Source organism: Sciurus carolinensis, chromosome 1 (assembly GCF_902686445.1).
Source record: "Sciurus carolinensis chromosome 1, mSciCar1.2, whole genome shotgun sequence".
NCBI lineage: Eukaryota > Metazoa > Chordata > Mammalia > Rodentia > Sciuridae > Sciurus > Sciurus carolinensis.
The window spans coordinates 204,882,633-204,908,882 of NC_062213.1; the positions used below are offsets into that span (position 1 = coordinate 204,882,633).

General features: G+C 54.2%; 2 protein-coding genes across 2 annotated transcripts; one reads left to right on the forward strand and one right to left on the reverse strand.

The window, feature by feature from the left end:
- Positions 1-598: 598 nt before the first annotated feature.
- Positions 599-8,064, reverse strand: Phf13 (PHD finger protein 13). The gene is made up of 4 exons (XM_047555598.1): positions 7,698-8,064; positions 5,917-6,018; positions 3,905-4,439; positions 599-3,198 (listed from the first exon to the last, which is right to left on the reverse strand). The coding sequence occupies exons 1-4, from the start codon at positions 7,734-7,736 to the stop codon at positions 2,972-2,974; spliced, it is 903 nt and encodes a 300-aa protein (XP_047411554.1). The 5' UTR covers positions 7,737-8,064; the 3' UTR covers positions 599-2,971.
- Positions 8,065-15,930: 7,866 nt separating this feature from the next.
- On the forward strand, positions 15,931-24,300 carry Klhl21 (kelch like family member 21). Its single transcript, XM_047520208.1, has 4 exons — positions 15,931-17,016; positions 19,201-19,606; positions 22,287-22,359; positions 23,398-24,300. The coding sequence occupies exons 1-4, from the start codon at positions 15,996-15,998 to the stop codon at positions 23,689-23,691; spliced, it is 1,794 nt and encodes a 597-aa protein (XP_047376164.1). The 5' UTR covers positions 15,931-15,995; the 3' UTR covers positions 23,692-24,300.
- Positions 24,301-26,250: the final 1,950 nt, after the last annotated feature.

Consider the following 26,250-nt stretch of genomic DNA (forward strand, 5'->3'; position numbering starts at 1 on the left):
CTTTCAGGAGGTGGTAAAGTTTCGGTTCCTCTGACGTCACTGGAGGTGCCAGCTAGACGCTGGTTGGTCTGATGGACAGTGCACACTTGACACTGGGAATTCCCGAAAATAAAGGGGCAAAATGAGCACCCACGGGAAGTTCAGATCCGGCTTGCAAAGCCTGGGTTAGCCTCACTGGGGTTCAGCCAAGTCGGTCTGACCAAGCTTTAAATCCTGGGTTTGCCCACGATGCAGTTCATTTCTGAAGAATTCACTAGAAAAGTATATTGAAATGGGCATGGTGGCACCTGCCTGTAATCCCAGCTCTTGGAAGGCTGAGACCGGAGGATCACAAGTTCCAGGACAACCTGGGGAATTTAGGAACCCAGAAGTTCTCAAACTAAAAAATAAGAAGGGATGGGGATGTGGTTTAGTGATAGAGGGCCCCCAGGTTCAATCCCCAGTCCAAGCGGGCGAGTATTAACCTTTTTTCAAACTGCTGAAATGCCAACTCCAGCTTTAGTTTGCCAGAATCTTTTTGTAATTGTGGTATGGGAGACAGGAGGCAGCACTGCAGCCCTTCTGCACAGAACACACACCTGAAGCTAGACCAGACCCACAAAGTAGCAATATCTTTATTTACAAAATATACAGTTTCACAGAAACAGCTTGCTTTATACACATAAACTTTATAATTACACAGAACCATGTAAACGATGTTAAGTGTCTGGCCTGGCCAAAGCCCATGAGGGGCCTACTTTGGGGGTGACATCTTTCCCTCCCCTCACTTCATTAGTTATCAACCAGAAGCCCCTAGATAGGTCATGCCTAATTTGCATAAAGAAGCTGATTGCAGCTGCCCAGCTCAATCTATCCCCCAAACCAAGGTGTGTGCCTGCCATCTCAAGACACCACCAACAGGGATAGATCTGTTAAAAGAACAAAAACAAAATCAAGGAAACAAAAATTGAGATGAGTGTCAAACACGTTCCAGAAGCATCAAACCCTCTAGCACACATTAACCATCACCAGGGTTGGCAGTTCCAGTCTAAAACCACACATATTCTTAAATGCACTTTTAAAAAATCTTGAACTTTTTTTTAAAAAAGAAACAGACACTTTGGAACTTTGGTTATTCTCATGGTGAAGACAGTGGACAGGCATGGTCATGGGGCAGATCTTTGGCAAATTCCTCCCCAACTTGTCCTGGATGTTTGCCCCAGTCAGACAATAGCCTGTGGACAAGGTTGTTTCTCAACCAGCTATTTCTCTGCAGCAGAACTCTCCCTTGGGATCTCCACAGTAAACGGAGTTTCAGAAGCCATTTCTACTTTCACACATTGATATAAGCAATAGGACTATTAAAAACTAAGACAGTGGACTGGACAAGTGTGAAGGGTATTAGGACCAAAAAACAAAACAAAACAAAACAAAAACACAGGCTCTGGTTAGCCAAATTGCAGTTCAACCCCTTGGTGCTTCAGTGAGAACCTGGGGAACGACTGGTAGCCCTGGCACAAAGGTGCCACAGGGAGGGGAAGCTCCCATCAGGAGCCTGTGGGCCCATCCTGCTTCAAATAATATGCAAATAAATACGACTAACTTGGGCATTCTTCCCTTTTCATGCCTTACAAAAAACAATGCTTATGAGAACATACCCACCACTTTACAAAACATTCTTGATAACATGTACTTGAACTGAAGAATAAGGTCAACTTCAGAGAAAACTTTCATAGCTGTCTTCTCCCTTTGAGCCCCAGAACCACCAGTGTACTGGGTACACTGCCCTTGAGCAGAATCTGCAAGGGCTTCAGGCCAAACACCTGGCTTCTCCAGACCTGGCCCTCAAAGGGGCCTCCCCAGTCCAGGACCCCAGCTGGGATCTGAGGAACACCTCACAGTTCAACAGTATATTTCTGAAGGCCAGTGTTGCTGTACCACTCACTCGTCAATGCAAACCAAAAGGATTCAAGTCACCTTGCCCTGGTGGAACCAGCAGGCCAGCCAGTCTCTAAGGGCATACTTCAATCCCCCACAGGAGAGACCTGTTTTTCTGTACCCCGTTGTTTAAAGGAACACCATTCATGTCCTAGGGACTGCCTAATCCTTAGGTTGCTACTGGAATAAGGGGAAGAGATGAGAGAACCTAAGCACTCCCATACTTGAAAACAGCTTGCCTGGGCCACCTGAGGCGCCTTGTACACACCAACTGGAGAGAAAGGAAGGGCACCAGGTGAGAAATCGGCCATACTTTTGGCTGAGTCGTGCAAAGACAGGTTTTTCACATCGTGCAAAACAGGAAACTTGAGTTATGAACGTGGGCTACCTCACCCCCCAACCAACCCTTTCCACAGAGCAGTGGCCACATACAGTCCCTTTAACAAATAGGGAAAACCAAAGAATTACAAGTTCACCTGACACCCCAGGACTCCTCTTGGTGACATCAGAAGTTGCCAGCAGCAGCTCCCTGGACTGGCAGGGACCACGGAAGCAGGTAGTGCAGGCCACGAGAAGGGGAGACTTGGATGGCTGCTGTACAGACACTTACGGTGAGAGACTGACACTCGAGAAAAAACGTACACTTATGGCTGTTTACAGGCCGGGGAAACTGAACATCTCCGCTCCCCAACAGTGGAAGCAGGAATAACAGCTAGCACTTGTTCCAAACAGGGGGAATTTGTTAACAATGATAGCAAAAATTCACAACCACCACATACCCTCACTTTCAGCTGAACCAAACCCACCATTCTTGGGTGTTCAGTCCACTTCCACTGCAGAGAACACAGCTCTGGCAGCAGCTTTGGCCAACAAAGATTTTATTCGCTCACTGGCTATGTACAGTTTCTACCTCGGACAGCCTGTCCTTTTGCTTAGGCACCTGAATGGCAGGATCTGCCTGTACCAGAGCTGGGAGTGCTGTGCTCAACTGAGGGAGGGCCACAGAGCTCCAATCCCTTCCAGTCCCTCGCCCGGAGTCTCCTCGCCAGCGCAGTCAGTCTAGGAACAGCTTCCGGGAACCCATTCGGGAACGGTTGGAACGGCGGATGTCAAACTTGGAGTCCCGGCACTTTTGGCAGACAAACACTTCCGGAACATTGGACTTCCGGATTTTCGCACAGGACAGATGAATCCAGGTGTGGCACTCGTTACACTCTATCATAGGGCGGCCAGCAAATGGCTTCATGCAGAAGCAGGTGACAAGGTCCCAGGAATCATCATCTGGAAGGAAACAAACACATGAGAAGAGGGGGACACTTTTTGGTGATAATGGGAACTGAACCCAGGTGCACTCTGAGCTACATCCCCAGCTCTTTTCATTTTTTATTTTCAAACAGGGCCTAAATTACTGAGGTTAGCTTGGAACTTGTGACCCCCCCTCAGTCCCCCCAAGGCACTGGGATCCCTTTTTGTTTTTCTGGTGTGACTTTGCAGTTTAATGACCCAACTGAAACTAAGAAATGAAGTTTTCCTTAAAGAGGTCCGTCATTTTAACTGCTCCCCCATGTTTTGTCTAGTTTGTGGGGTGCGGGATCCCTTTGAGTCACTTTCCCCCAGAAGAACTACTCGGACCAACAGGCAGAACAGCTGGGCATGGCTGCAAGCCACTACCAGCCCACAAGACAACTCCAACTTCTGCGTGCCATCACTGGAGCACGGGGGTGCGGAGGGGCCGTTCCCTTCTACGTCCTGAGGTCTACGGTGGCACCAAAACTGCTAAGATCGCCGCCCACCTTCCTGCACTCTCCCCTCCGAGGATGGTAGGCATTGTGCAACCACACTGCAAGGAAGGGTCCAGGCCCTCTGATCCGAGAACTTCACTGCTAAAACCACTCATCTTCCAAAAAAAAAATCAAAATAACAACAACGAAATGGCCCCTCTTCTATCCACCAGTCACCGCACCTCCATCCTTCTGAGACCACTGACCTGAATCCACCATGATGTCCTCATCATTGCCGGTGCTGTCCTCATCTCGGAACACCACCTGCTTTCCCTGCCGGACTATAGTCCGTTTGCCCTCAGTTTTTATTTCTTTGACCTGATCAGGTGACACGGTGGTACAAGATCCACTGGAGGGAGTGTCGGAGTCCCAGCCTGAGCAGGGGTCACTGGGGGCCTGGGGGATATCCTGCAGGGCAGGACTCGTGGGGGACTCCACATACGGATCTGCAGCTTCCAGCTTCAGCAGACCCCCTCTGTACCCCTCCTTCACAGGCACATCACTGTCCCTTCGCTTTCTCTTCTTCTTCTTCTTCAGCTTGTCCGTTTTCTTTCTGTCCAGCAAGAAGTTACTGGGCTTGGCTCGCTGCAAGAGGGTGGGCTGCAGGTGGCTGAAGCAGCGGTCAGACACGGGCAAGGGCACAGAGGACGCAATGTCGGTGAAACCAGTGTCCCAGCCATCACTGTCAATGGTGCCAGCAGTGCTATTGGCAGGGCTGGGGCTGCTCCTCAGAGGGAGCTCCTGAAAAGACAGGCAAAGGAACACATTCTGGTTATTGAGTCCCCAGTGACAAGAGCCAGCCCCCAGTATAGCTTCCCCCGCTCCACCGGCCCCCAGGTTAGGCCTCCAGCAATGAGCAAGCACAACCTCGGTCTGGCGCTACTCGGCAGCCCACAAGACTGGTATTTTAATATGATAGACTGGTAGTTTAATATGAGCCTCTGGTGAAGAACTCCCTCCATTGCTGAACCCCCAGACCCTGCCCCAGAGTGGGCTCATGCTCAAATGCCCAGGGAAAAAGCTGAGGGTGTGGCTCGGTGGTAGAGCATTTGCCCAGCACACCAGCCCCAAAGGGGAAAAAAAATTGGGAAAGGACTGCCGCACACACCCTCTCACGTGCTCATTTGTTCTGATTGTAAGGTCTCCCCTTCCATTTCTCCTCCCAAGAGACACATTTTTTAAATTAAGTGAATTTAAAGTAGTTTTGAGAACTTCCTGACAATCTTAAAGAAACTGAAGACATCCTAAAATATTGCAAAATCAAAGTAAATAACTGCCATGGTTCTTCAGCCTCTGGCAACATTCTACACGGTATAAAGCAAATGTGACCGACCTGCATAGCAAGTGGAAAGAATAAACTAATGCCTCCTAAAAATACTGGACACTTTTATTTGCAGCTTAATATATGAGTGAGGCTCCTGAAGTTTGAGGGCCACAGCAACTCTGGCCCACAGTCCTGTCTTTTCTTCATTTACGTAGGATTTGGGAGGCATGAGTCTCTGGAGATTTGGTTAAACAGTGTTCACAGTCTGAGGGGCAAGTGTGGACCCCAGGTCCTAGGGCAAGGTACTTCCTCTCTCCCTCAACAACCTATCACTCTAAGGGCCAAAAATAGTGTCCAGCCACTGTAAAGAAGTACTGCCAGGTCTGGGGTTGTGGTTCAAGGGTAGAGCACTTGGCTAGCATGTGTGAGGCACTGGGTTCGATCCTCAGCATCACATACAAATAAATAAAAGGTCCATTAACGACTAAAAATTAAAAAAAAAAAATACTGGCCATTCTTAAGAGCAGGCAGATACCAAGCACATTATTTGCAAATAAATTTTGAAAGTTTGTTAAATCATTTCTATATAAGCCTGCATTTTCTATCACAGCTTTAAGAACCACTTCTCTGCATGGTGGCACATCACCACTTGGGAAGCTGAGACAGAAGGATCACAAGTTCAAGGCCAGCCTCAACAACGTAGCAAGACTCTAAGCAACTTAGACTCTAGACTCCTCTCAAAAATTTTTAAAAGGGTTGGGGAATGTAGTTCAATTCCTGATACAAAAATAAGTAAATAAAAAATAAAAAGACTTCCCTGATTGGTCTAAACTCCCAAGAAAGGGACTCCTGCCAAACCACTGCACCACAAGCAAGCCCCTCCAGTTGCACCAGGGGCCAGGTGCTGGGGTCTGACTGCCCAGGGAGCCAGGTCTCAAATACCTGCATACTTACCTCCTTTGGGTAAGGGATGTATCCAGCATAGGCCAAGACAAAGGTGCAGAACTTGTTGAAGTCCTCTACTGTCCTGCGCCTCTTGCAACTAGGGGAGTATTCCTGTTAGGAGAAAAGGGAGTGTGAAGAAGAGCCTTCGAAACCAACGAAGCTGAGCTACTGTCAACCACTTAAAACACACACTGCTGGCTTTACAGTCTACTAAACAAAGAGGTAAGTTCTGGTCAAGAAATAAAATGGTTTTCCGAAGAATCAAAATGTTAAGATTCTGTCCCAGGAACACTAGGAATCTGGTTAAGAGATAAAAGGTTGTAGGAAAGTCGACCTCTCGGTGCTCACATGGCATTTTATGACCTTATCTTCTGGTTCTTGCACATATTGGGAGCTCTAACGACGTTTTTTGCTACAGGTTTTCCATTGTGAAAGTAAACCACTGCTACTGCTGTAACTACAGTATTGGGACTTAGAAAACCAACACTTAGATCCTTGCTCTCCAGGTTGACCCCTGCCCGCCCAGGATAGGTGAGGACCAAATTTCTGCGAGTCAGGAGCCCTCCACAACCCTCGGGGTCGGGTGCAACCCAGACAAGCAACCAGGTATGCTGCGGCCGGCTGGGCTGCATGCGGGAAGACGGGTCGCGGGCCGGGGGCCGCGAGGCGCCCTGCTGCAGGAGGGCCTGCTGGGGAGCTCTGGCCGCGGCCTCCCGGGTGGCGCGGCACCCTCCCTGCGGCCGGCGGGGCAGGGGCGGCGGGCGCGCGCCCAACCCGCCACTTGTTGAGCGCTCTCCAGCTCCAGGCAGGCCGCGGCCCCCCGCCGGCCCCGCGGGCCCGCTGGACGCCGCCTCCCGCCCGAGGCCGCCGCGGCCGCAAACTCAGAGACAACTTTACTTGGCGGGGGCCGCGCTCCAGCGCTCGGGGCCGGGACCCGACTGCCGGCGCCGCGCCCTCAGGGGCCGACGGCGCGCGACCCCGCCGGCGCCCGCCCGGAAGGTGCGGGGCCTAGCGCGCGGGGCGGGGGCGCGGAGGCCGCGGGCCCCGGAGCCCGCTCGGGGGGCGGCCAGACCCGCGGGCGCCCGGCGGCGCCGCCCCTCCCCCACCGCGGCCGCCGGACCGGCACCCGGGGCCGGCGGGGGTCCGCGCGGGGGCCGGAGAACGACGGCGACCCCGGGGGGCGGGGCGGGCCGAGCCCGCGGGCGGGGGCGGACTGGCGGCGGGCCCGGGGCGGGGGACCCCGCGGGACGCGGCCCCCGAGCGCCGGAGGGGGCGGGGGCCGGCGGGCCGCGCGCGGGGCCAGGGGGCGGGGCGGGCGCGGCGGGCCGGGGAGGGGCGGCGGGCGGCGCGGCGCCGAGACGCCGAGGGGGCCCGAGCCCCACCGGGAGGGGCGGCCGGGGGGAGGGGACGCCGCCGCGGGAAGCGGGGCCCGGGCGGCGACGGCCGCGTCCCGGGGCGGGGAGGAGCAGCAGGCCGGCGGGGAGGGGCGGGGAGGGGCGGGGGCGCAGCCCGGTCCCGGGGGTACGCGAGGCCGGAGGGGCGTCCTCGGGGCTTGGGTTGGGCACGGCGCCCCGGGATGGATGCGGGGCGAACGCGGGCGTCCGGGGCAGGGCCGCCTGGGAGGACCCGGCGCGGGCCCGAGCGGGGGGGCGGGGGCTGGGCTCCGGGGGCGGCGAGGGAAAGCTGGGGGAGGGGGCCGGCTCGGGCGGCTTCCCGGAGGCCCGGCTTCCCCGAGGGGCGCAGGATCGACGAGGGGAGGCCGGGGCGATCGGGGCGCAGCCCGCACTCACCTCCGGGTGGAAGGCGGCGGCGCAGGAGTCGGAGTCCATGTTCCGGGTGGGGGGCGGCGGCTGCGGGAGTGCAGGGGCCCGGCCGCCGCCGTGGGGCCGCTCGCGGCCGGGGGCTCCGGCGACCGCGCAGGGCGAGGGGGGGACCCGGGAGGGGTCGCCCCGGCAGGAGGTGACGGGGGGCTCGGCGTGTCGTGCCCCGGGCTAGGTGCTCGCGGACTGGCGGCTACACGGCTAAGCAGAGTGGGCGATGCAGCTCCCGCGGCCGGCGCGGCGGAGAGGCGGGAGAGGCGCTGCGGGGGGCGGCGGCGGCGGCGGCTGCGAGCGGGAACCCGACCGGCTCCCCGACCTGACGCCCAGTTCGGCTCGTGTCTCGGGAGGGAGGGCGGGAGCGCCGCGAGGTCTGCCGGGAAGTGTAGTCCGGGGGCCGCGGCGGGGGCGTGGCGCGGTCGGCGCGGGGCACTGTGGGAGTCGTAGTCCATTTAGCGCCGACGCGGCGCGCAGAGGCCGCCGGGGGACTCCACGCCCCATGGGGCTGCGCGGCTGCCGCCGGTGCGCGGGCGGAGCAGGGCTGGGGCGGGGGCTGGCGCCGCGGGCCGGTGGGGGAGGGGCGGCGGCTGGGGGCGGCCCTTCCTCCGCCGGGCTCGGGGTGGCCCCCGGCGGGCTGGGGTCCGGGGCGCGGCGGGGCGGACCCGGTCCCGGCCGCCGCTGGGCGGGGCGCGCCCGGGGGCGGGCGCCTGCGGGGCTGGCTCGCTCGGTGGAGCTGGCGGAACTCCGCGCCCGCATCCCCGGCGCTCGGGGGGCTCGCTGGGCGCGCTTTGTGCTTTGCCCTTCGCGCAGCCCGGGGCCGAGGCCTCCTCTCCCGCCCCGCGCGTTTCTGCCCGGAGGACCGCCGCGGGGCGAGGCGAGCGCGGGCGGGGGCCCGCAGGACGCTGCCCTCCGCTGCGCCGTGCGGGCTGCGGGAGCAGCGGGCGGCACCGGGACCGACCGCGGGCGCTGTACAACTTGGGACGTGGAAGGCCGACTCCATGCGCTGGGCCGGTGAAATCCCGGGAGCAGGCCCCACGTCCCTTAGCATTCACGTCCCGAAAGCAGGAGTGTTCCTACACAGAATGCAGAGTCCCTGACGTCGTATTTAGCGGATAAGACCGACTGTTAGAAGGAATGACATAAAAATGTAATCCAAATCAGAAAAGGAGCTCTTCGGCATGCCAAGATGAGACTGTGAGAGGAAGCGTATGCTGTACCAAGGGCTATTGCTACTTCGGTGGTTAAAATAATTCTATTGGAAGCGTTTGGTGATTAAGAGAATGCGTTTATCTTAGAAATACTTCTAGCCTCAATTTCCTAAGCCATAAATTTTATAGCATAGTGCCTGGTTCAATAAATGGTAGCTTACTGTTATTGTTCTTTTATTATCTGTTCAGTGTGGTAGTCCTTAGGAGGGCTCCCCAGAGGTGATAAATTGAGGTGCTTTACGGAATAATACACAGATAAAATTACTTAGATGAAAAGGAGACTGGCCACTTAACCTGTCTCTCCTTAACTTGTAGATTGCCATATGTAGATGATTTAACCACAGACTTAAATGTTATTTCTGTGGCCAAAGCAAATGTCCTGAGGTTAGCTAGTGTTGCCCAAAGTCACCAGGAGCAACTTGTTTTGCCTGAAAAAGAAAGGGCTTTAAAGATAGCATCCTTTTGGCAGCTTAAAAGATACAAAACACCAAAAAGAGTAATCATTAGTGAAACCCAAATGAAAGACGAGGGTTGTTTTGTTTTGTTACACCTGATGTATTCCTATGGTAAATATTTCACATAATAAGCATTGAGTCCTCATACAGGTCAAGAAGCCACCTGGGGGTGTGGCGAGAGGTAGAGCTTTTGCCTAGCATGCTGGGTTGCCTAGATTCAATCTCCAGCACCGTTTAAAAAAAAAAAACCTAGAATGCAGGGTCCTATATAGGACCATTGGCACCCCAAGGAAGGAAAATCTCAGATCTAAGTGATAACTCCCGCTCAACGCTCTAATTCAAAAGATGTTTCTTAAATTTGTCCTTAGTAAACAGTAATTATTGTTGTTGGCAGTGCTGGGAATTGAACCCAGTAGGTGCTAGCACACAGTAGGCAAGCACTTTGCACTCTAGCTCCAAGCTACATCTGTATCCCTTTTTATCTTATTTTGAGACAAGGTCTCACTGAGTTGTGAGGCTGGCCTCAAACTTTTGATCCTCCTGCCTCAGCTGGAATTACTGCTGAGTAACAGATTATAGGCATGTGCCAGTGCACCTGGCAACTGTGGTTCTCAGTGCACAGGTGTGACCAGTACTGAGTGCCATTCTATACTTGTCTCTCTTCCTGCCCTTCAAGTAGTGCAGAAGGGTTTTTTTCTTTATTGTTGGTCTCCCTGTCAATTTCCCTTAAAATTTTAGCCTTTGAAGGCCAAAAAAAGGGGGAAGGGAACTATAGCACCAGTGATTGACCCAAATTCAGTAGTGAATAAGTAGTTGTGGGGTAACAAGGTCGACTTTCTCTCTGTGTGACAGGCCTGGGTTTGTTCTGCATTTCCTTTATTTCTCAGGTGTACTGTACTACTCCTGGGCTCCAGAGGGTAAATCTAGAATTCCTTGAGTAATTCAAGAGTATTAACCCAGGTAGCCAGATCCTTGGAATCTATGATTCTTTGTTTTCTGCTAACACACACACAGCCTGCTGCTGAGTGCTAATTTTCAGATGACTGAAGTTGCTTAGGAAAGAGGAGGGGGGAAAAGTCCACATTAGCACAGGTTGTGACAAGTTAAAAATACTAACAATACCATGGGTTCCCAGTTAGTAACTTGAGAATGTAGTTATTTTAATTGAGTTACCAAATATAGTTTCACGTTCCTAAATCTCACTGGCTACACTACATCCATTTGGGGGAACATTGAGATATGCTTGTTGCTTCCCTTGTTAACTCTGCACTTGAATATTTGTCGCACAATAATTTTCTAACGTTAGCCTTTTGTTCAGTTAGAGTGGTATATCCCCTCGTCCCCATAATGGGGGGGCTGACCCCAGAGGCACTCTACCACAGCGCTACCTCCCCAGCCCTTTTGATTTTCTTTCTTGCAGTGGAGTCTCCTGTGTTGCCAAGCCAGCCTCACCTCAAATGTATGATCCTCCTATCTCAGCCTCCCAAGTCGCTGGGATGACAGGTAAGTTCCACCACACCAGGCTCTCCTGGTATAGTATGAATTTTTCTCGCCATCAGTGCTCACTGCCTAACCTGCCTTTACTCACTTCCATTTTCAGGAGATGAGGAAAAAAGTGAAATTTCCTCAACATCATACTGTCTTCAACTTTGACAACTGGATGAATATGTGTGTGAATATTCTAGGTCAGTTTCTAGACTTTGTATTGTCAGGTTTTCACAGAGGAATATAAACTGACTATGAACAGAGAAATCAAGTGCATTTCTTATTGTGGTTCCTACTGGTAGAATATAAAGATAACAATAAATGCAGATTAAAGGCTTTTACTTACAGAATCTCGTTTACATACACAAATGCAGTTAATTAAGAGATTGTTACAACATTCCTTAAAGAAAAAAGCTTAAGAGCATTATAAGCAACACCTTAGGAGACCCAGAATCAGAAAAATCTCAGGGTTTGTAATGGGAAAAAAAGCACAATGGTTTCTGACTCCAAATGCTGAGTTATGTGTCCTAAATGATCCTGAAGAAAGTTTTAAAAAAGAGGAAAACAGGAAGGCAGACTTCCAACTCCACTAGAGGCAGAGAGACAGATGCCTTCCACTTGGCTGCCCCTCATGGAGGGTGCTGGAAGATTCAGTGCTCCTTGAGACTCAACCCGGTGGCTTGTCAGCCAGGGTCCAGGCCTGGGAGGTCCACACCTAACTGGAGCCAACACCTGTGTTCAGGGTGTTTGGTTCAGATTTGGTTGTTCCCTGGGGATGAATGAGACAGGCGGCACCTGCCTGCACAATCGGACTCCACCTGGCTCTCCATTTTCACAATGAGAGAGACAGCAGCCACCACCACAAAGCAGCACGTGATCTTCCACGTGCTGTGCTACTGGGGAAGCTCAACCCTGTCACAGGCGGTTCTACAGCAGCCCAGGACAGTTGGATTACTTTTTTCAGTGTAGCTGTTAACACATAAGGCACACCTGTCCTGACAGGGATAAATGACTCTTATGGAGAAAATAAATCCTGGATACTTCCCTCTTTTTATTTGGTGCAGGGGATCAAAACCAGGGCCTGCCAGGTGCAGTGGCACACGCCTGTAATCCCAGAGGCTCGGGAGTCGGAGGCAGGAGTTCAAAGCCAGCATCAGCAACCAAAAAAAAAAAAACTGAGGCGCTAAGCAACTCAGTGAGACCCTGTCTCTAAATAAAATTATACAGAATAGGGCTGGGGATGTGGCTCAGTGGTACAGTGCCCCTGAGTTCAACCCCAGTACCACCCCCCAAAAAATAAATGAACAGGGCCTACCACAACTAACCTGCCCGCCCCCTTCAAGTTTTGTGTTTGGTTGCTTAAATTACACTTATTGTGTATAATAAGGAGCAAAATATATATATATATATATATTTTTTTTTCCCCCCCCAGTAGAGATTGAACCCAGGGCCACTCTTACCACTAAGCCACACCCCCAGCCTTTATTATTTTTGAGACAGGGCCTTACTAAGTTGTTTAGGTTCTCATTCAATTGCTAAGACTGGCCTTGAATTTGTGATCCTCGTGCTTCAGCCTCCTGAGTCACTGGGATTACAGGGGTGTACCACCCAACCCAGCCAGGAAAAATACATTTTAAAAAATGTCCCAAAATAAACAGGTAACAGCTTTTAAAATGATCTCAATCACTCCTTGTCCTATCTGCCTAAAACTGGAATTCAAACACCAAAATTAGTTTAAATGTTTTAATTAAATAGTATCATTTTTGTTAAATCACCTTAAGTCATACATTATTTTAAACAAGTTAGGCAAAGAACATTTTCATCATTTTATTTTTATTTTTAAGTATTTCTTTAGCTGTTGATGGGACCTTTATTTTACTTACTTTTATGTGGTGCTAAGGATCCAACCCAGTGCCTCACACCTTAGGCAAGCCCTCTACCACTGAGCCACAAGCCCAGCCCAATTTTCATGATTTTAGAAGATGTGAACTTCTAGAATTTTCATGATTGAAGTTTAATCTGTGAACACACACAGTCCCACAAACTACTGCTCATTTCGCAGTTTAAAATCTTCCCCACAAACATTAGAGTTTGCATTACCCCACACTGTTGGATGATCTCAGAGGAATTTAAATCACTTTAATTAATACAGTTTGCTTATAATTTTTTCTATAATTAATTCAGTTTGACTATATTGGTGACATTGTCACACTGTAGTGAATAAATTTCTCACATACTGGCGGGGCAAGCGAAGAATGGAGGAACTTTGGATGGTGTAGAGGAAAACGGGGCGGGAGGGGGTAGGGGAAGGAAAGATAGTAGAATGAGAGAGACAGTATTACCCCAGTATATGTATGATACATTAATGGTGTTAATCTACATTGTGCACAACCATAGAAATTAAAAGTTGTACCCCATTTGTGTAAAATGAATTAAAATGCAGTCTGTAAAAATAAAAATTTAAAAAAATTCTCATATACTCATTTTGAACTCATGGAACTGATAGGAAAAAGGAATTAAATAGCATGCCTGGGTTGGTAGGCTATTCCAAATTCCAAACACAGCTGATAGGTCTAAATCTGTGCCTTTCTATTCTCACCACGTGCCTTTACTGACTTAGCCATACACACACAGTTTCAAATGTTTCCCTGTTAGGTGTCAGATCCTGGAAATCAAAAATGTGTTTTTTCTTCCTCAAGAACTGATTCTTCAGCCAGGCACAGTGGCATATGCCTGCAATCCCAGCCACTCCAAGGCTGAGACAGGAGGATCACAAGTTCAAGCCAGTAATTAAGCAATTTAGCAAGACCCTGTCTTAAAAAAAATAAAAATAAAAAAAAAAATAAGGCTAGGATGTGGCTCAGTGACAAAACAACTGCACCCCCAGTAGCAAAAAAAAAAACAAAAAAACAAAAAACAAAACAATGATTCTTCCCCCATCCCATCCCTCCCCCAACTGCTGGAGATTGAACCCAAGACTTGGCACATTATAGGCAAAGGCTCTACCACTAAGCTACAGCCCCAGCCCTTTTTATTTTATTTTGAGACAAGGTCCTGTTAAGTTGCCCGGGCTGGCCTCAAACTGACCCCTCCCAAGTAGCTGGGATTTCCTTGTGCACCACCACACCCTGCCCCAGCCCTGAAATTTTATTTTTATTTTCAACTTGTATTCTTTAATATACAGGCAATGTATGTTTAGTACAGAAAGAAAAAAATGCAGCCAAGCAAAAATATAACAAACATACCTACCCTGAGAAAAAGTTACCTTCACATTTTTTTCTAGGTATATGAACACATGTAGCAAATTGGGTCATACAAGTAATCTCATGTTTTTCACTGGACACTACAACATGAACATCTTTCCATATTTCAATAAACATCTACATCATTACTCAAGGCTGCATAATCAAATGTTTAAATAAACCCTGATGCTTAGGAATAAAAAAAATAAAAAATAAAAAACAACAACAACAACAAGAAGCAACTGTACTTAATTCTCAACCATAGATTACTGATTCAATCACCAGACTTACGCAAGGTGGAGAAGCTGACCAGGTCTTCTTTTCCCTAAAAACATCCCACTTCCTGGCTGCTGGAGACTGTCACGAATTCTGTGCAAGTTAGCTATTGGCTGGGCTTCTGGGCCCAGGAATGCTGTGCTGCCCTTAATAGCTGTGTGAACAGTCCTTCTATGGGCAACGGGCAGCCGCCTGAGTACCTGAATGGTTTCTCACTTAGGCCTCTGCTTCCAGATCCGACTCTGAAATTTAGACCAAAAGTATTCTTAGGGCAAAGTGAAGGAGGTTCCGGAATAGAAGAGAAACCCTAGGGGGTCTCATTTCAGAGAGAATACAGTCTCCTCCCGAAGAGGCTGTGCTGACCCAGCAAGCAATTAAGATTGACAGCTGGCTGGGAAGAGGGGGGAGGGGGCCCTGCCTGCCCTGCCCTGGGGCGCAAGGGGACCGGCAGGCACCTTCAGCAGGAATGCATTCAAAGACCCAAAGAGCGGGGCTGGGGGCTGGCGAACTACAAAAATCCAAAATTTCCTCTGCAAAAGGGAGAACTGACACTTGAATAGGGTCCTCTTTGGAACCAAGCATACATACCTTAAACTAAAGAAAAAGCGAGGGGTCTTTCCCCGCTCTAAGGTTACTTTCAAAGCGGCACTGAATCTGTAGGAGGAACTAAAATAAGGGAGCTCCCTTTCTTCACCGTCGCCCATCGTAGCTCAAGTGACTGTGATATCGTGCTTAAGGCACTTCCCCATCTGACCTTGAGCTGTCTCTGGACCCCTAGGGCGTCCTCGCAGAGGGGGAGACCTGAGCCCCGCAGGAGGCCTTCCCTTGGGAGGCGATTCGGAAAGTAAAAATACTCCTCCATGCTGACTAAAGTTAAGGGCTGTGTTGTTGAGTTTGAAACTCAGGCAGGAAGACAGTGAAGCGCATTCCAGAAATCTGGCCCCGTGTCACTTACATATGCGCCAAGAAAAAACGTCACCTAAAACCTTAGACTTGTTGATACTTTGGTCCTGAATTGTACAAATCCCATCCTTTGAAATCGGCCCTTTGATGGGGTTAACTAGCAATCCTAGGAACTACTGGAACTCAAAAAAACAAAACAACAATAGGCCTGGGAACGCAGCCTCCCCGGGGCGCCGCAGTTAGGGATGGGCGCGAAATGGGTGGCTGCAAATCCGGGAGCCGAGTTCGCCTCCACGATTTTGCTCGGCAGCCTGGGTGGGTCGTGGGCAGGCCCCCGAGGTCAGCGACGCCCCGCGCGCGCGAGGCCGCCTCTGGAGACCAGCGCTTGCCACCAGCCGTTCCCCGCACGGCGCCGGCGGGAGGCTGCAGGAAGCCCCGGAAGAGCGGAGAGAGGGAGCGGGCGCGGGCGGCGGTGACTCAGCCTGGAGGGCCGGGGGCGGGCGCGGCGCGGCCGCCGGCTGCTGGCGGGCAGCGAGCCGGACCCGTAGGAGTTAAGAGGGCGGTGCCAGCGGCGCCCCGCCCCTCCGGCCCCGCCCCCGAAGGCCGCCGCGCGGGTCTGTACTTATAGCGGCGGTGCCGGGCGCGTCGCGTCTCTCCGCAGGCCCCGGCCGCGGCATCCCCGAGTCCGGAGGTGAAGGTGCCATGGAGCGGCCGGCGCCCCTGGCGGTGCTGCCTTTCTCGGACCCCGCGCACGCCCTGAGTCTGCTGCGCGGCCTGAGCCAGCTCCGCGCGGAGCGCAAGTTCCTGGACGTGACCCTGGAGGCGGCCGGCGGGCGCGACTTCCCAGCGCACCGCGCCGTGCTGGCGGCCGCCAGCCCCTACTTCCGCGCCATGTTCGCTGGGCAGCTGCGCGAGAGCCGCGCGGAGCGGGTGCGCCTGCACGGCGTGCCACCCGACATGCTGCAGCTGCTTCTGGACTTCAGCTACACGGGCCGCGTGGCGGTGAGTGGCGACAACGCCGAGCCGCTGCTGCGCGCCGCCGACCTGCTGCAGTTCCCGGCCGTGAAGGAAGCGTGCGGCGCCTTCCTGCAGCAGCAGCTCGACCTGGCCAACTGCCTGGACATGCAGGACTTCGCGGAAGCCTTCAGCTGCGCGGGTCTGGCGAGCGCGGCGCAGCGCTTCATCCTGCGCCACGTGGGCGAGCTGGGCGCAGAGCAGCTGGAGCGGCTGCCACTGGCGCGCCTGCTGCGCTACCTGCGCGACGACGGACTGTGCGTGCCCAAGGAGGAGGCGGCCTACCAGCTCGCGCTGCGCTGGGTGCGCGCTGATCCACCGCGTCGCGCCGCGCACTGGCCGCAGCTGCTGGAGGCTGTACGCCTGCCCTTCGTGCGCCGCTTCTACCTGTTGGCGCACGTCGAGGCCGAGCCGCTGGTGGCGCGCTGCCCGCCCTGCCTGCGCCTGTTACGGGAGGCACGCGACTTCCAGGCGGCGCGCTATGACCGCCACGACCGCGGGCCCTGTCCCCGCATGCGCCCACGCCCCTCTACCGGCCTCGCCGAGATCCTCGTGCTTGTGGGCGGCTGCGACCAGGACTGCGATGAACTGGTTACGGTCGACTGCTATAACCCGCAGACGGGCCAGTGGCGCTACCTGGCTGAGTTCCCCGATCACCTGGGCGGGGGCTATAGCATTGTGGCTCTGGGCAATGACATCTACGTGACGGGTGAGTGCGCTGGGGGCCGCCCAGGGGCAGCCCGCCACCTTTCCAGGAAACACCCACAGAACCTGTAGTCTGAGGGCACACCTGAGTCCAAGGTAGAGCCTGGACAACTGCGTTTCTCCGGCTACTTTCAACCTAAAAGTGCGCCTAGGAGCAGAGACAAGTAGCTGCTTGTGGGCCCTGTGTCCGGTGCGCTAGGGCCTGCCTGGCCCAGGAGGTGCCTCCCTCCTGTTTGAAGAGACGGCCACACAATGAATGCTTTCTTTTTCTCCGCAAGGAATGTGGGGACACGCAGGAGGCCAACTCCTGGTGAGGCGACCATTCTCTCCAGTCAGGACATTTTCTGCCCTGCTGGGCCACCAGGGCCTCCTGACTCCTTGGCTTTGTCCCCAGTGATAAGGTTTCTTGGGACTTGCACCTAGCCACGGGCCGTGGGTCACGTGGTGTTTAGGCTGAGCTGGCCTGCCACTGTAAACATGGTCACGTGTTAGGAGGTTTTCTTCCAGTTACTTGGCTCAAACCCCAAAACCCTGCCGAGTCATGGTGGGCGGGTCCCAGCCTGCCCCAGTCCTGGGCTTCTCCCACATTTTTTATTAAGGATAAATCCCTGTTCAAACAGGAGGGAGTCTACCTCTTCGGTGGGGCATGCAGGGGCGGTCTCTGACTGCTATATAAGGAAAGAAATGACTAGGGCAGGCCTCTGGCACTGTTATCAGGCAGGGAGGCTCCAGGCTGGTTTCTCACAGTGGCTGTGCCCAGCCTGGCAAGTTCAGGAAAGAACCTCCCCTGCGCGTGCCCCAGCCTTCTGGTGGGACTCAGAGCTAGCAAAGGGGTGCATCCCAGCCCAGGGATGTCTAGGCTCTGACCACAGCTTCCTTGACCTCCTGCCTGGCAGCCAACCAACCCTCCGTGGATACTTGTTAGAATCTATCCCTCTTTCCAATTTGAGGTTGACCCTTTTTTGTTTGGGGACCATGTCCCCATCTGCCACCCCATCTTCATCCCCACTGACGTTTGCCTGGTGGCTTTGAGCAGAAAACTCCCAGAACTGCCAGACTTGCCCCAGCTTCTGCACATCCTTTCACAAATGTCACAGCTGAGCAGCTGATCCTTTGGGTTTCAGGCAGGTGGCTGGGTCATTCCATTCAGCTGGCGGTTGGGAATTTCCTGGGGGCCAGGAAGCCGGTTTTAGCTGCCTTTGCCACAGCGCCTGGGTGGCAGGCACAGGCCCAGAGCAAGCTTTACAAGACTGTCCTCTCCCTTCAAAAGCTCAGGGCTATGAGACAAACTGTGTCTCCAACCCTGCCCTGCCTGTGGCACCAGTCTCTGAGGCCAAGGGAGGCAGTCCCCAGGATTCCTGGAGTCCCTTTGTGCCAAGGGGTTCTAATGTCCTTAATAGACCTGATTTAATTTGATTTACGACAGCCAGCACTACTTTTTTAAAAAGCTTTTTATTGATAAAAAAAATAATAATAATAAGCTGGGCATGGTGGTGCGTGACTAATCCAGTGGCTCAGGAGGCTGACGCAGGAGGGTCACGAGTTCAAAACCAGCCTCAGCAAAAGCGAGGTGCTAAGCAACTTAGACCTTGTCTACAGAATAGGGCTGGGGATGTGGCTCAGAGCTTTGGTGCCTCTGAGTTCAATCCGTGGTACCAAGGACAGGGGGAATAAATATGCATAATGTATATATGCTTCTACATATTAATGAATTTTTTCAATGAAACACATCCCTGAGACCTGCCCCGAAGTCAAGACCAGAACCTGACAGTGTCCTGTAGTATGATTTTCCGTTGGGTCTCTGGTTTACTGCCTGTATTTCCTCGTCATACCCTGGCAGAGCCCTGGTTAGAGCATGCCCAGGAAGGGTAGTATTCGGTGAACAAGCTCCATGGGGAACTGACCTGGTGACCTGACCAGGTGTTGGGTGGTGGATGCGGGGGTCCTGACAGAGGCTTCCTGCTTATTTAGCACCGTGCCCCAGGGCTTAGGTGTGGTCTATGGTGGTCGTCCTGCAAGGCAGCGGACCGGTGGACATTGCCCCAGCCCAATCCCAGAGCTTCTGCCTTTCAGGTGAAGTCCAGTGAGGTTAATTCCTCTCTAGGGAGAGGCCCTCATGAAAGTGCAGGAAGGCACAGGTAGGTGACTCACCCCGGAAGCTGACCATCTGCCCACTGCATCCCGGCAGGTGGTTCTGATGGCGCCCGGCTCTACGACTGTGTGTGGAGGTATAACTCAAGCGTGAACGAGTGGACGGAGGTGGCGCCCATGCTGAAGGCCCGGGAGTACCACAGCTCCTCTGTTCTGGATGGGCTGCTGTACGTGGTGGCTGCAGATAGCACAGAGCGCTATGACCACACCACCGACTCCTGGGAGGCCCTGCAGCCCATGACCTACCCCATGGACAACTGCTCCACTACTGCCTGCCGCGGCCGCCTCTACGCCATTGGCTCCCTGGCCGGCAAGGAGACCATGGTGATGCAGTGCTACCATCCTGACACGGACCTGTGGTCACTGGTGGACTGTGGCCCCCTCCCACCCTGGTCCTTTGCACCCAAGACTGTGACTCTGAACGGACTCATGTACTTCGTCAGGTGAGTTCCCATGTGCCTGATACTGTTTCTGGCATTTGTGTGTGTGAGCCACATGCCGTTAGGGACGGAGCATGCTAGGCGGGCACTCTGCCGCTGAGCGGTACTCCCAGATCTTAAAGTTCTGACACGCTTAGGGTCTCACTAACTTGCTGAGGCTGGCTTTGAACTCTGGATCCTCCTGCCTCAGCCTCCCAAGGTGCTGGGTTTACAGGCGTGTGCCACTGCACCTGGCCTGGTTTTCTTAATGGGTGGTAAGTTAGGTTCTTTCGGAAAAAGAGCTCAGCTGCAGCCTGGCAGCACAGAGCAGAGGTGGGCAGCAGCGGGTCACTTATGCATCTGCTAGTCCAGTGTGTGTGAGCTAAATCGCAGCCCTGGCCACTGGTCCCAGCCAGATGGCCCCTCCTGGCGTCAGGGAGGGCCGGGAACTCCCAGCAGACAGTGCTGTGTGTACAGTGCTGTGTGTGCAGTGGGGACACATTCCTGCCTTTGCGGCTCCCTTTCCTGGCCTAGAGCCCGCCTGAAACTGGGACCAGGAAGGAAGGAGTGAGCATGACTGACAGTCCCTTTGTCCCCTTTCCGGCTGGGACTTTGAATTGGGAGCCCCAGAGGGTGAGTGCCCAAGGCCTGAACAGCACCGGCCTTTGTCCGCTTCACCCTGGAAACAGCGACTCCCACTCAAGGTGAGCAGCAGAGGGGAAGATACCACTGCTGGTCACACGGTGGCTCAGGAAGGAAAGGTCTGCTCTGAGAAAGCTCTGGAACCTCGGCCAGGTCTGGTCCTGTTATAAAACCGCCTGACCCTCCTCCCTCCCCCACATCCTTGGAGGTGTCTTCAAAGACGGGGTGGAGATGGCTATAAATACAACTTCTCAGAATGCCAGAAACCTCCCCTCAGCCCCTCGGCAGTGGTTCCAGGCCAAGTGCCTTTGAGAATGTCCTCTGTTCTGTGGTCCTAGAACGAGAAGTACCCAAGGGCTGCTCTTTCCCAAGACCCACCCGCTTCCCCGTGCTGAGCCACCCCTGTGGCACCAGGAGGGTGTGGCCTCTGCTGGCTCTTATGCAGGCCAGGGCCTGTGGGCGGAGGCAATCCTTGGCCCCCACCCCAGGGGGCGGAGGGCCAAACAGGTCGGTGGCCTGCCAGGAGGCCCTGGAGCTGGCCTGGGCCTGAGTGGAGGCTGTTAAGGAGAAAAAGTCCTGGGAGTAGGACAAGACCTTGGGCCCAGGGACCTGCCTGGTTACTCCCACCTACACTCTGTTCGTGCTCCTGGGCCCTTCATGAGCCACATGACCCCTTGCCAAAAATGCCACTTATCTCTGGGCAGTGCCTGGGAGGGACCAGCCAGCCTCGCAGAGGCTACAGCTCCTCCTCCCTCACCTGGGACCAGTGGAGGGGGTTCTGTCCTGTGCCTCCTCTCCAGAGGTCCTGGGAAAGGTGGCAGCTGGGTTAGCGGGCAGTGGGAGAGCTGGGGAGCCCTGCCCAGCCCGGCCCCTCTCGCTGCAGGTCCCCATGTTTGTAACCATCACCCTAGGGCCCACATGTTGAATGGTTTTTCGTCTTGCGATGGTTGGGTAGCGGGAGGGGCTCAACACAAGGGGCCCCTTTCCAGCACATGAAGAGGCCCGTGAAGTTCAAGTTTGCGTTCCTGTAAAGTCTTCCTGGGACACAACCAGCCCGCTGTTCAGAACCCCCTATGACTGGTTTTGCATGACAGTAACAGTAGTGAGTGCGCAGCCTTTTTGCTGACCCCTGACCTTTGATCTTTGTATGAATTGTCACTGTTGCTGTTTTTCTTGTCGCCTTTGCTATTCAAGGCCACACCTCCACACCTCTTATTGGTGGGCGGACCAGACAGGGAGCAAGGGTCTTGCTGCCTTCCTTCCTGTAACTGTACTGACCTTGCTGGGCACCGAGGACTCTGGAGTGAATGAGTGGATTGGGCCTCAGTAAAGTTGAGGACAGTAACAAGTCCAGGACCCCAAAGACAAGAAGCCTGGTCTGGCCTAGTCAGCCTTCCCCAAAGCAGGGCTCAGATCAGCACTGGGAGGGTGGGGAGACTGAGGGGTGGGGGTAGCTTGGAAGCCTGGGGTGGGGAGAAACTTCGGGATCTGGAGGAATCTACTGTTCACTGCCACGAGCGAGGAGCAGCCTCTTTGTGCTGCCTGGTGGGGGTCACCAGAGGGCTTCAGGTATCCCAGGGTATGGCCCCTGGGTTTGGAGAGCAAGACCGGGTTCTAGCCTTGGAGCCTGGAATCGCCCTCAAGGACAGTGGGGATGGGATCTCCCACTGAGAGCGCTGCCATATAGCATCAAAAAACCCCAAGTCAGGGCTGGGGGTATAGCTCAGTTGGTAGAGTGCCTGCCTTACAAGCACAAAGCCCTGGGTTCAATTCCCAGCACCCCAAAAAAACAAACAAACAAACCCCAAGTCACGGCTGGGTACAGTGGCACATGCCTGTAACCGCAGCAGGAGGATGGCAAGTTTGAGGCCAGCCTTCACAACTTGGACCCGCCTAAACATAAAAAGGGCCCAGGATGTGTCTCAGTGGTCAAGCACCCTGGGTTCCATCTCCAGTACCGGGAGTGGAGTGGAGACACAAGCCACCTGAGGAGCCCGTGGCTTTGTGGACCCCAGCTTCCTCCTTGCTCTGACCAGCTGTCTCCCCGCCCTTCCTTCCTCAGGGATGACTCTGCCGAGGTGGACGTGTACAACCCAGTGAAGAACGAATGGGACAAGATCCCGTCTATGAATCAGGTAACTGAAGCCGTGCCAGCATTGCGAGCACGGGCTGGTCCTGGTTTGGCAACCCGCGTGTCGTTACGATGAGTCCTTGGGAGCGGGCGTGCTGGGTGGGGCTCTGTCCAGCCCTCTCCGGAACCATCTGTTCCTGGAGGCTTTCGGCCTCACTTTGCATTTGAAGCTCCCTGAGACAGATGTCCCATAAGGTCCTAGGGCTGCCATGTGCTAGTTCATCTGTTTGACGCACCGAGCACCTGCATTGAGCCAGAGAGCAGAAGGAAGTGAGGGAGGGAGACAGGGTCACTGAGAGGGAGAGCAGGTGCATAAGCCCCAGGGGAGGGAGCGGAGGTGCATTCACAGGGTGTCAGCAGCGTGGCGTGGGCTGCCCGAGCAGCAGGGCGAGGTCAGACAGGTAGTGTTTGGAGGCTGAGCCTCCCCAACGGTTCCCGAGGAACTGACCTGAGGAGCACATCTATTGGACAACTGCTGTGTGCTCTGACTTGGAGCCCAGTCTGCTGCCACTGCTGGGTCAAGGTGTCCCTTTATCTGCTTGTTAGGAAGAGAGGCACTAACTCCGACTCTGGTGCTGGGAAGGCTCAGTGGCACTTGCCAGGCTTTGGGTCCAGTTCCTGCTCTCCCACTGTCAGTCACGTGACCCACAGTCTCCCCATCCATGAGATGGAGAGAACGGTGGTGTCCGCCCGAGAGGTTCTGCTGTGGAGCTGAACAGAACGTAGGAAGCGCTCGCGTGGCCTGTACACAGGACAGTGCTGTGGCTGCCGCCCTCGCCACCATGGAAGGACCACCTGCCAGGCCAGGCGCCGAGTGTGACCCTGGGGAGCCCTGTTTCCTAGTTGAGGCGTAGGGCGGGCATTGGCATCCCAACCACAGTTCCTGGGAGGTTGGCTGAGGATGGCGCCTGGTATCTAGATGTGCCCAGGCTGCCCCTCTGGGGGCTCTGGCAGGGCATGCCTGGTCTCCCCAGGTCAGTGGAGTAGAGGAGCTTCCCTGCCCCCGCTGCCAGCCTCCGCTCACCATCCCCTCGGCCCACAGGTGCATGTCGGGGGCAGCCTGGCTGTCCTGGGAGGGAAGCTGTATGTGTCCGGGGGATATGACAACACTTTTGAACTCTCGGACGTGGTGGAAGCGTATGACCCGGAGGCTCGGGCGTGGAGTGTGGTGGGCCGGCTCCCGGAGCCTACCTTCTGGCATGGCAGCGTCAGCATCTTCCGCCAGTTCATGCCCCAGACGCCTTTGGGTGGGCGCGGCTTTGACCTGGACAGTGGCAGCAGTGATGTGGAAGCAGGCCGACACCAGCCACCGCGGAACCCTGAAGAGCTGCACTAGCCCTGGCCTGGCCCAGGCGGGCCTTGGTGCGGGGAACCCTCCTTCACGCACAGCTCGGGTGGGCTCTCCAGGCAGAGCTCCGGCTCCTGAGCACTGGCTGAAGCCTGAACCCGTTGCCTGGAGGATTTCTGGGCACTTGGAACCCAAGGCACAGCTGCTGGGGCCAAGGCCAGGCATGGGTGCCTCTCCCTCGGTCCAGGAGAACCCCGCTGGCACGACTCCAGCCTGCCCATGTGGTACACACCCCTTCTGCACCTGCCTCTCCCACCCTGGGAGCACAGGGCCAGGGGTCTTCCATGCCTGCCTTCAGGCCCTCTCTGGGCCTGGAGCACTAGAGACCAGGCAGGCGATGGTTGCAGTGGGGTCCCACACTCTGTGACCAGGTAGAGGGGGACCTACTGGGGTCTCACACCAAAGTGGAAGTGGGCTGCCTCCAGACGAGCACAGGGCCTAGGGACTGAGCCAGAGTAGTTCAGGGGGATCCAGATGATACAGCTGTGGCAGATGCTAGGCCTCTCTGCTCCACTGGCCTGTGTCATGATCCAGCACGAGACCTGCTTTCTGCAGGAATGGAGCCACCCAGACTCCTGATGAGCACCCAGGAAACCACAGTTTGGGAAGGCCCTGTTTTTCCGTTGGAAGTGATGTTTCCATGGACTGGGGGATTGAGCCTCCTAAGGTAGCCTGAGCGGCCTCTGCTTGAATCTGCCTCTCCTCTCCCTTTCCAGGGCAGGGGATCAAGAGTTTCCCTTGTTAGGTGAAAGAAAGCAAAGGTCTGGGGCGGCCTTTTCCTGGTGACCTAGCCTGTGCAGCAGGTTCCTGCCAAGAATGACCTGGTCTTGACACCTCAGACCATTTATTGGCCAGGTGGTAGGGCTGTTGGCTTAACTCCTTAGCCTCTGCCTAGCCTGACCTGCCTGCTCCCTCGTACAGCGTCATGCCCCTGTGTCCTCGTGTTGGGTTAGAAAGGCACGCTCTGTAACCCCCTGGCTGGAGTGGCTGCAGCTCAAAGCTCATCCTGACTGTGGGAAGCCACTCCCAGTCCCACTGAGCACTTGCTGGGCATCAGGCACAGGAGAACGGCTGGGGTGGTGGGGAGGGGCAGCGTGCCCCTGAAGCACTGTGCTTTGTGCCTTGGCCATCTCCTCCCCAGCCCAGTGACCCCCTCACTGAGCTCTCTGTTCTAGAACCTCCTCAGTTCTAGAAAGCTGCCTCCCCGTGGCCCTCACCTGGCTCCCCTGAGACTGCTGAAGAGACCCAGGAGTTGTCCTTCCATGGGGGTTGGCTTGTCTGTCAGCCAAGAGGCCCTGAGTGTGTACTTGCCACCAAACTCAGTACCAGCGTATGCCCAGTCCACTGTGCTTGGGGACACAGCCACTGCTGCCGCAGGTCATCTGGGATGGGCTGTGGGGCCTTTAAGAGCTCTAGGTTGCTGTTCACTACTGCGTCATGGTGGCTGGCTTACCCGTTGTCTCCGGGGACCTGTGCCGGAACAATGGGGCTTGGTCTGTGTCCCTCTCCTGTCTGATCCAGAGATATCCAGGTCTCCATCATTAGGAGTCTGGGTTAAGAATGGTGAAGACCAGTTTCCTCCATCTGGGGTCCAGCACCAGACCCTCTGTTCCTGCTTCCCCTTTGTCATGGTTCTGGGCTGTATGGTCTCCACCAGAGGTCTCTACACTGACTTTGGGATAGATCCTGGGACCCTTGGCTGTGGGGCCATCCCCATGTGTTACATGTATAGAACTTTTCTGTCTATAAGACATTTAAGTTATGAAAACTAAAGTAGTATTTAATGCTGATCTATAGCATTCTATATTTATATGATTCAGAGACTCATAATAAAGAACACCCTTAGTCCTCCAATCCTGCCCCAGGGGTGGGAACAATTTGCATATTTATTTTTGTCTGTTCTCCAGGCTTATGAATGTTGAGAATCCTGTCTAAGGTTTTATGATGCCTTCGATACTTTTTGAAATAAAACTATTTCCTATATGTTTGAGGTCATTGCCTTTATCCTATTCTGGGGAATCTTTGGACTGAAACCACAGTGCAGGGAACAAAGTAGAGGAGAAGGTTCCAGTGCTGGGGTCTGAGGGGTGTCTGCCTTTTCCAGAGCTTCCCAGGCCTTTCAGTTCATCACAGATCAAGCATAAGAATGGGACGGGCCATTATGCTGGGAGCATTTCTAAACTCAAGGAACTGGCCACCTCCCATTTCAAAGCTCTTCATCCCTCCTGGAAGTGCAGTATGGGGAGTCCTGCAGGATAACCTGGCCTGGGTTGGTAGAGCCCTTAAAATAGAGACCTCATACATGTCAGGCAAGTGCTCTACCACTGACCTCTGTCCCCAGTTCCTTCTTACTTTTTGAGACAATCTCATTAAATTGCCCATGCTGGTCTCAAACTTGCAATCCTCCTGTCTCAGCTTCCTGAGTCACCAGGATCACAGGTGCACACCACCACACCCCTTCCCAGAACAGATGTGAAGTATTTATAACCTACACAGTAAAGAGCCCAACCTGGGCTGTGATCACTACACATTATCACCTCTGAGGTC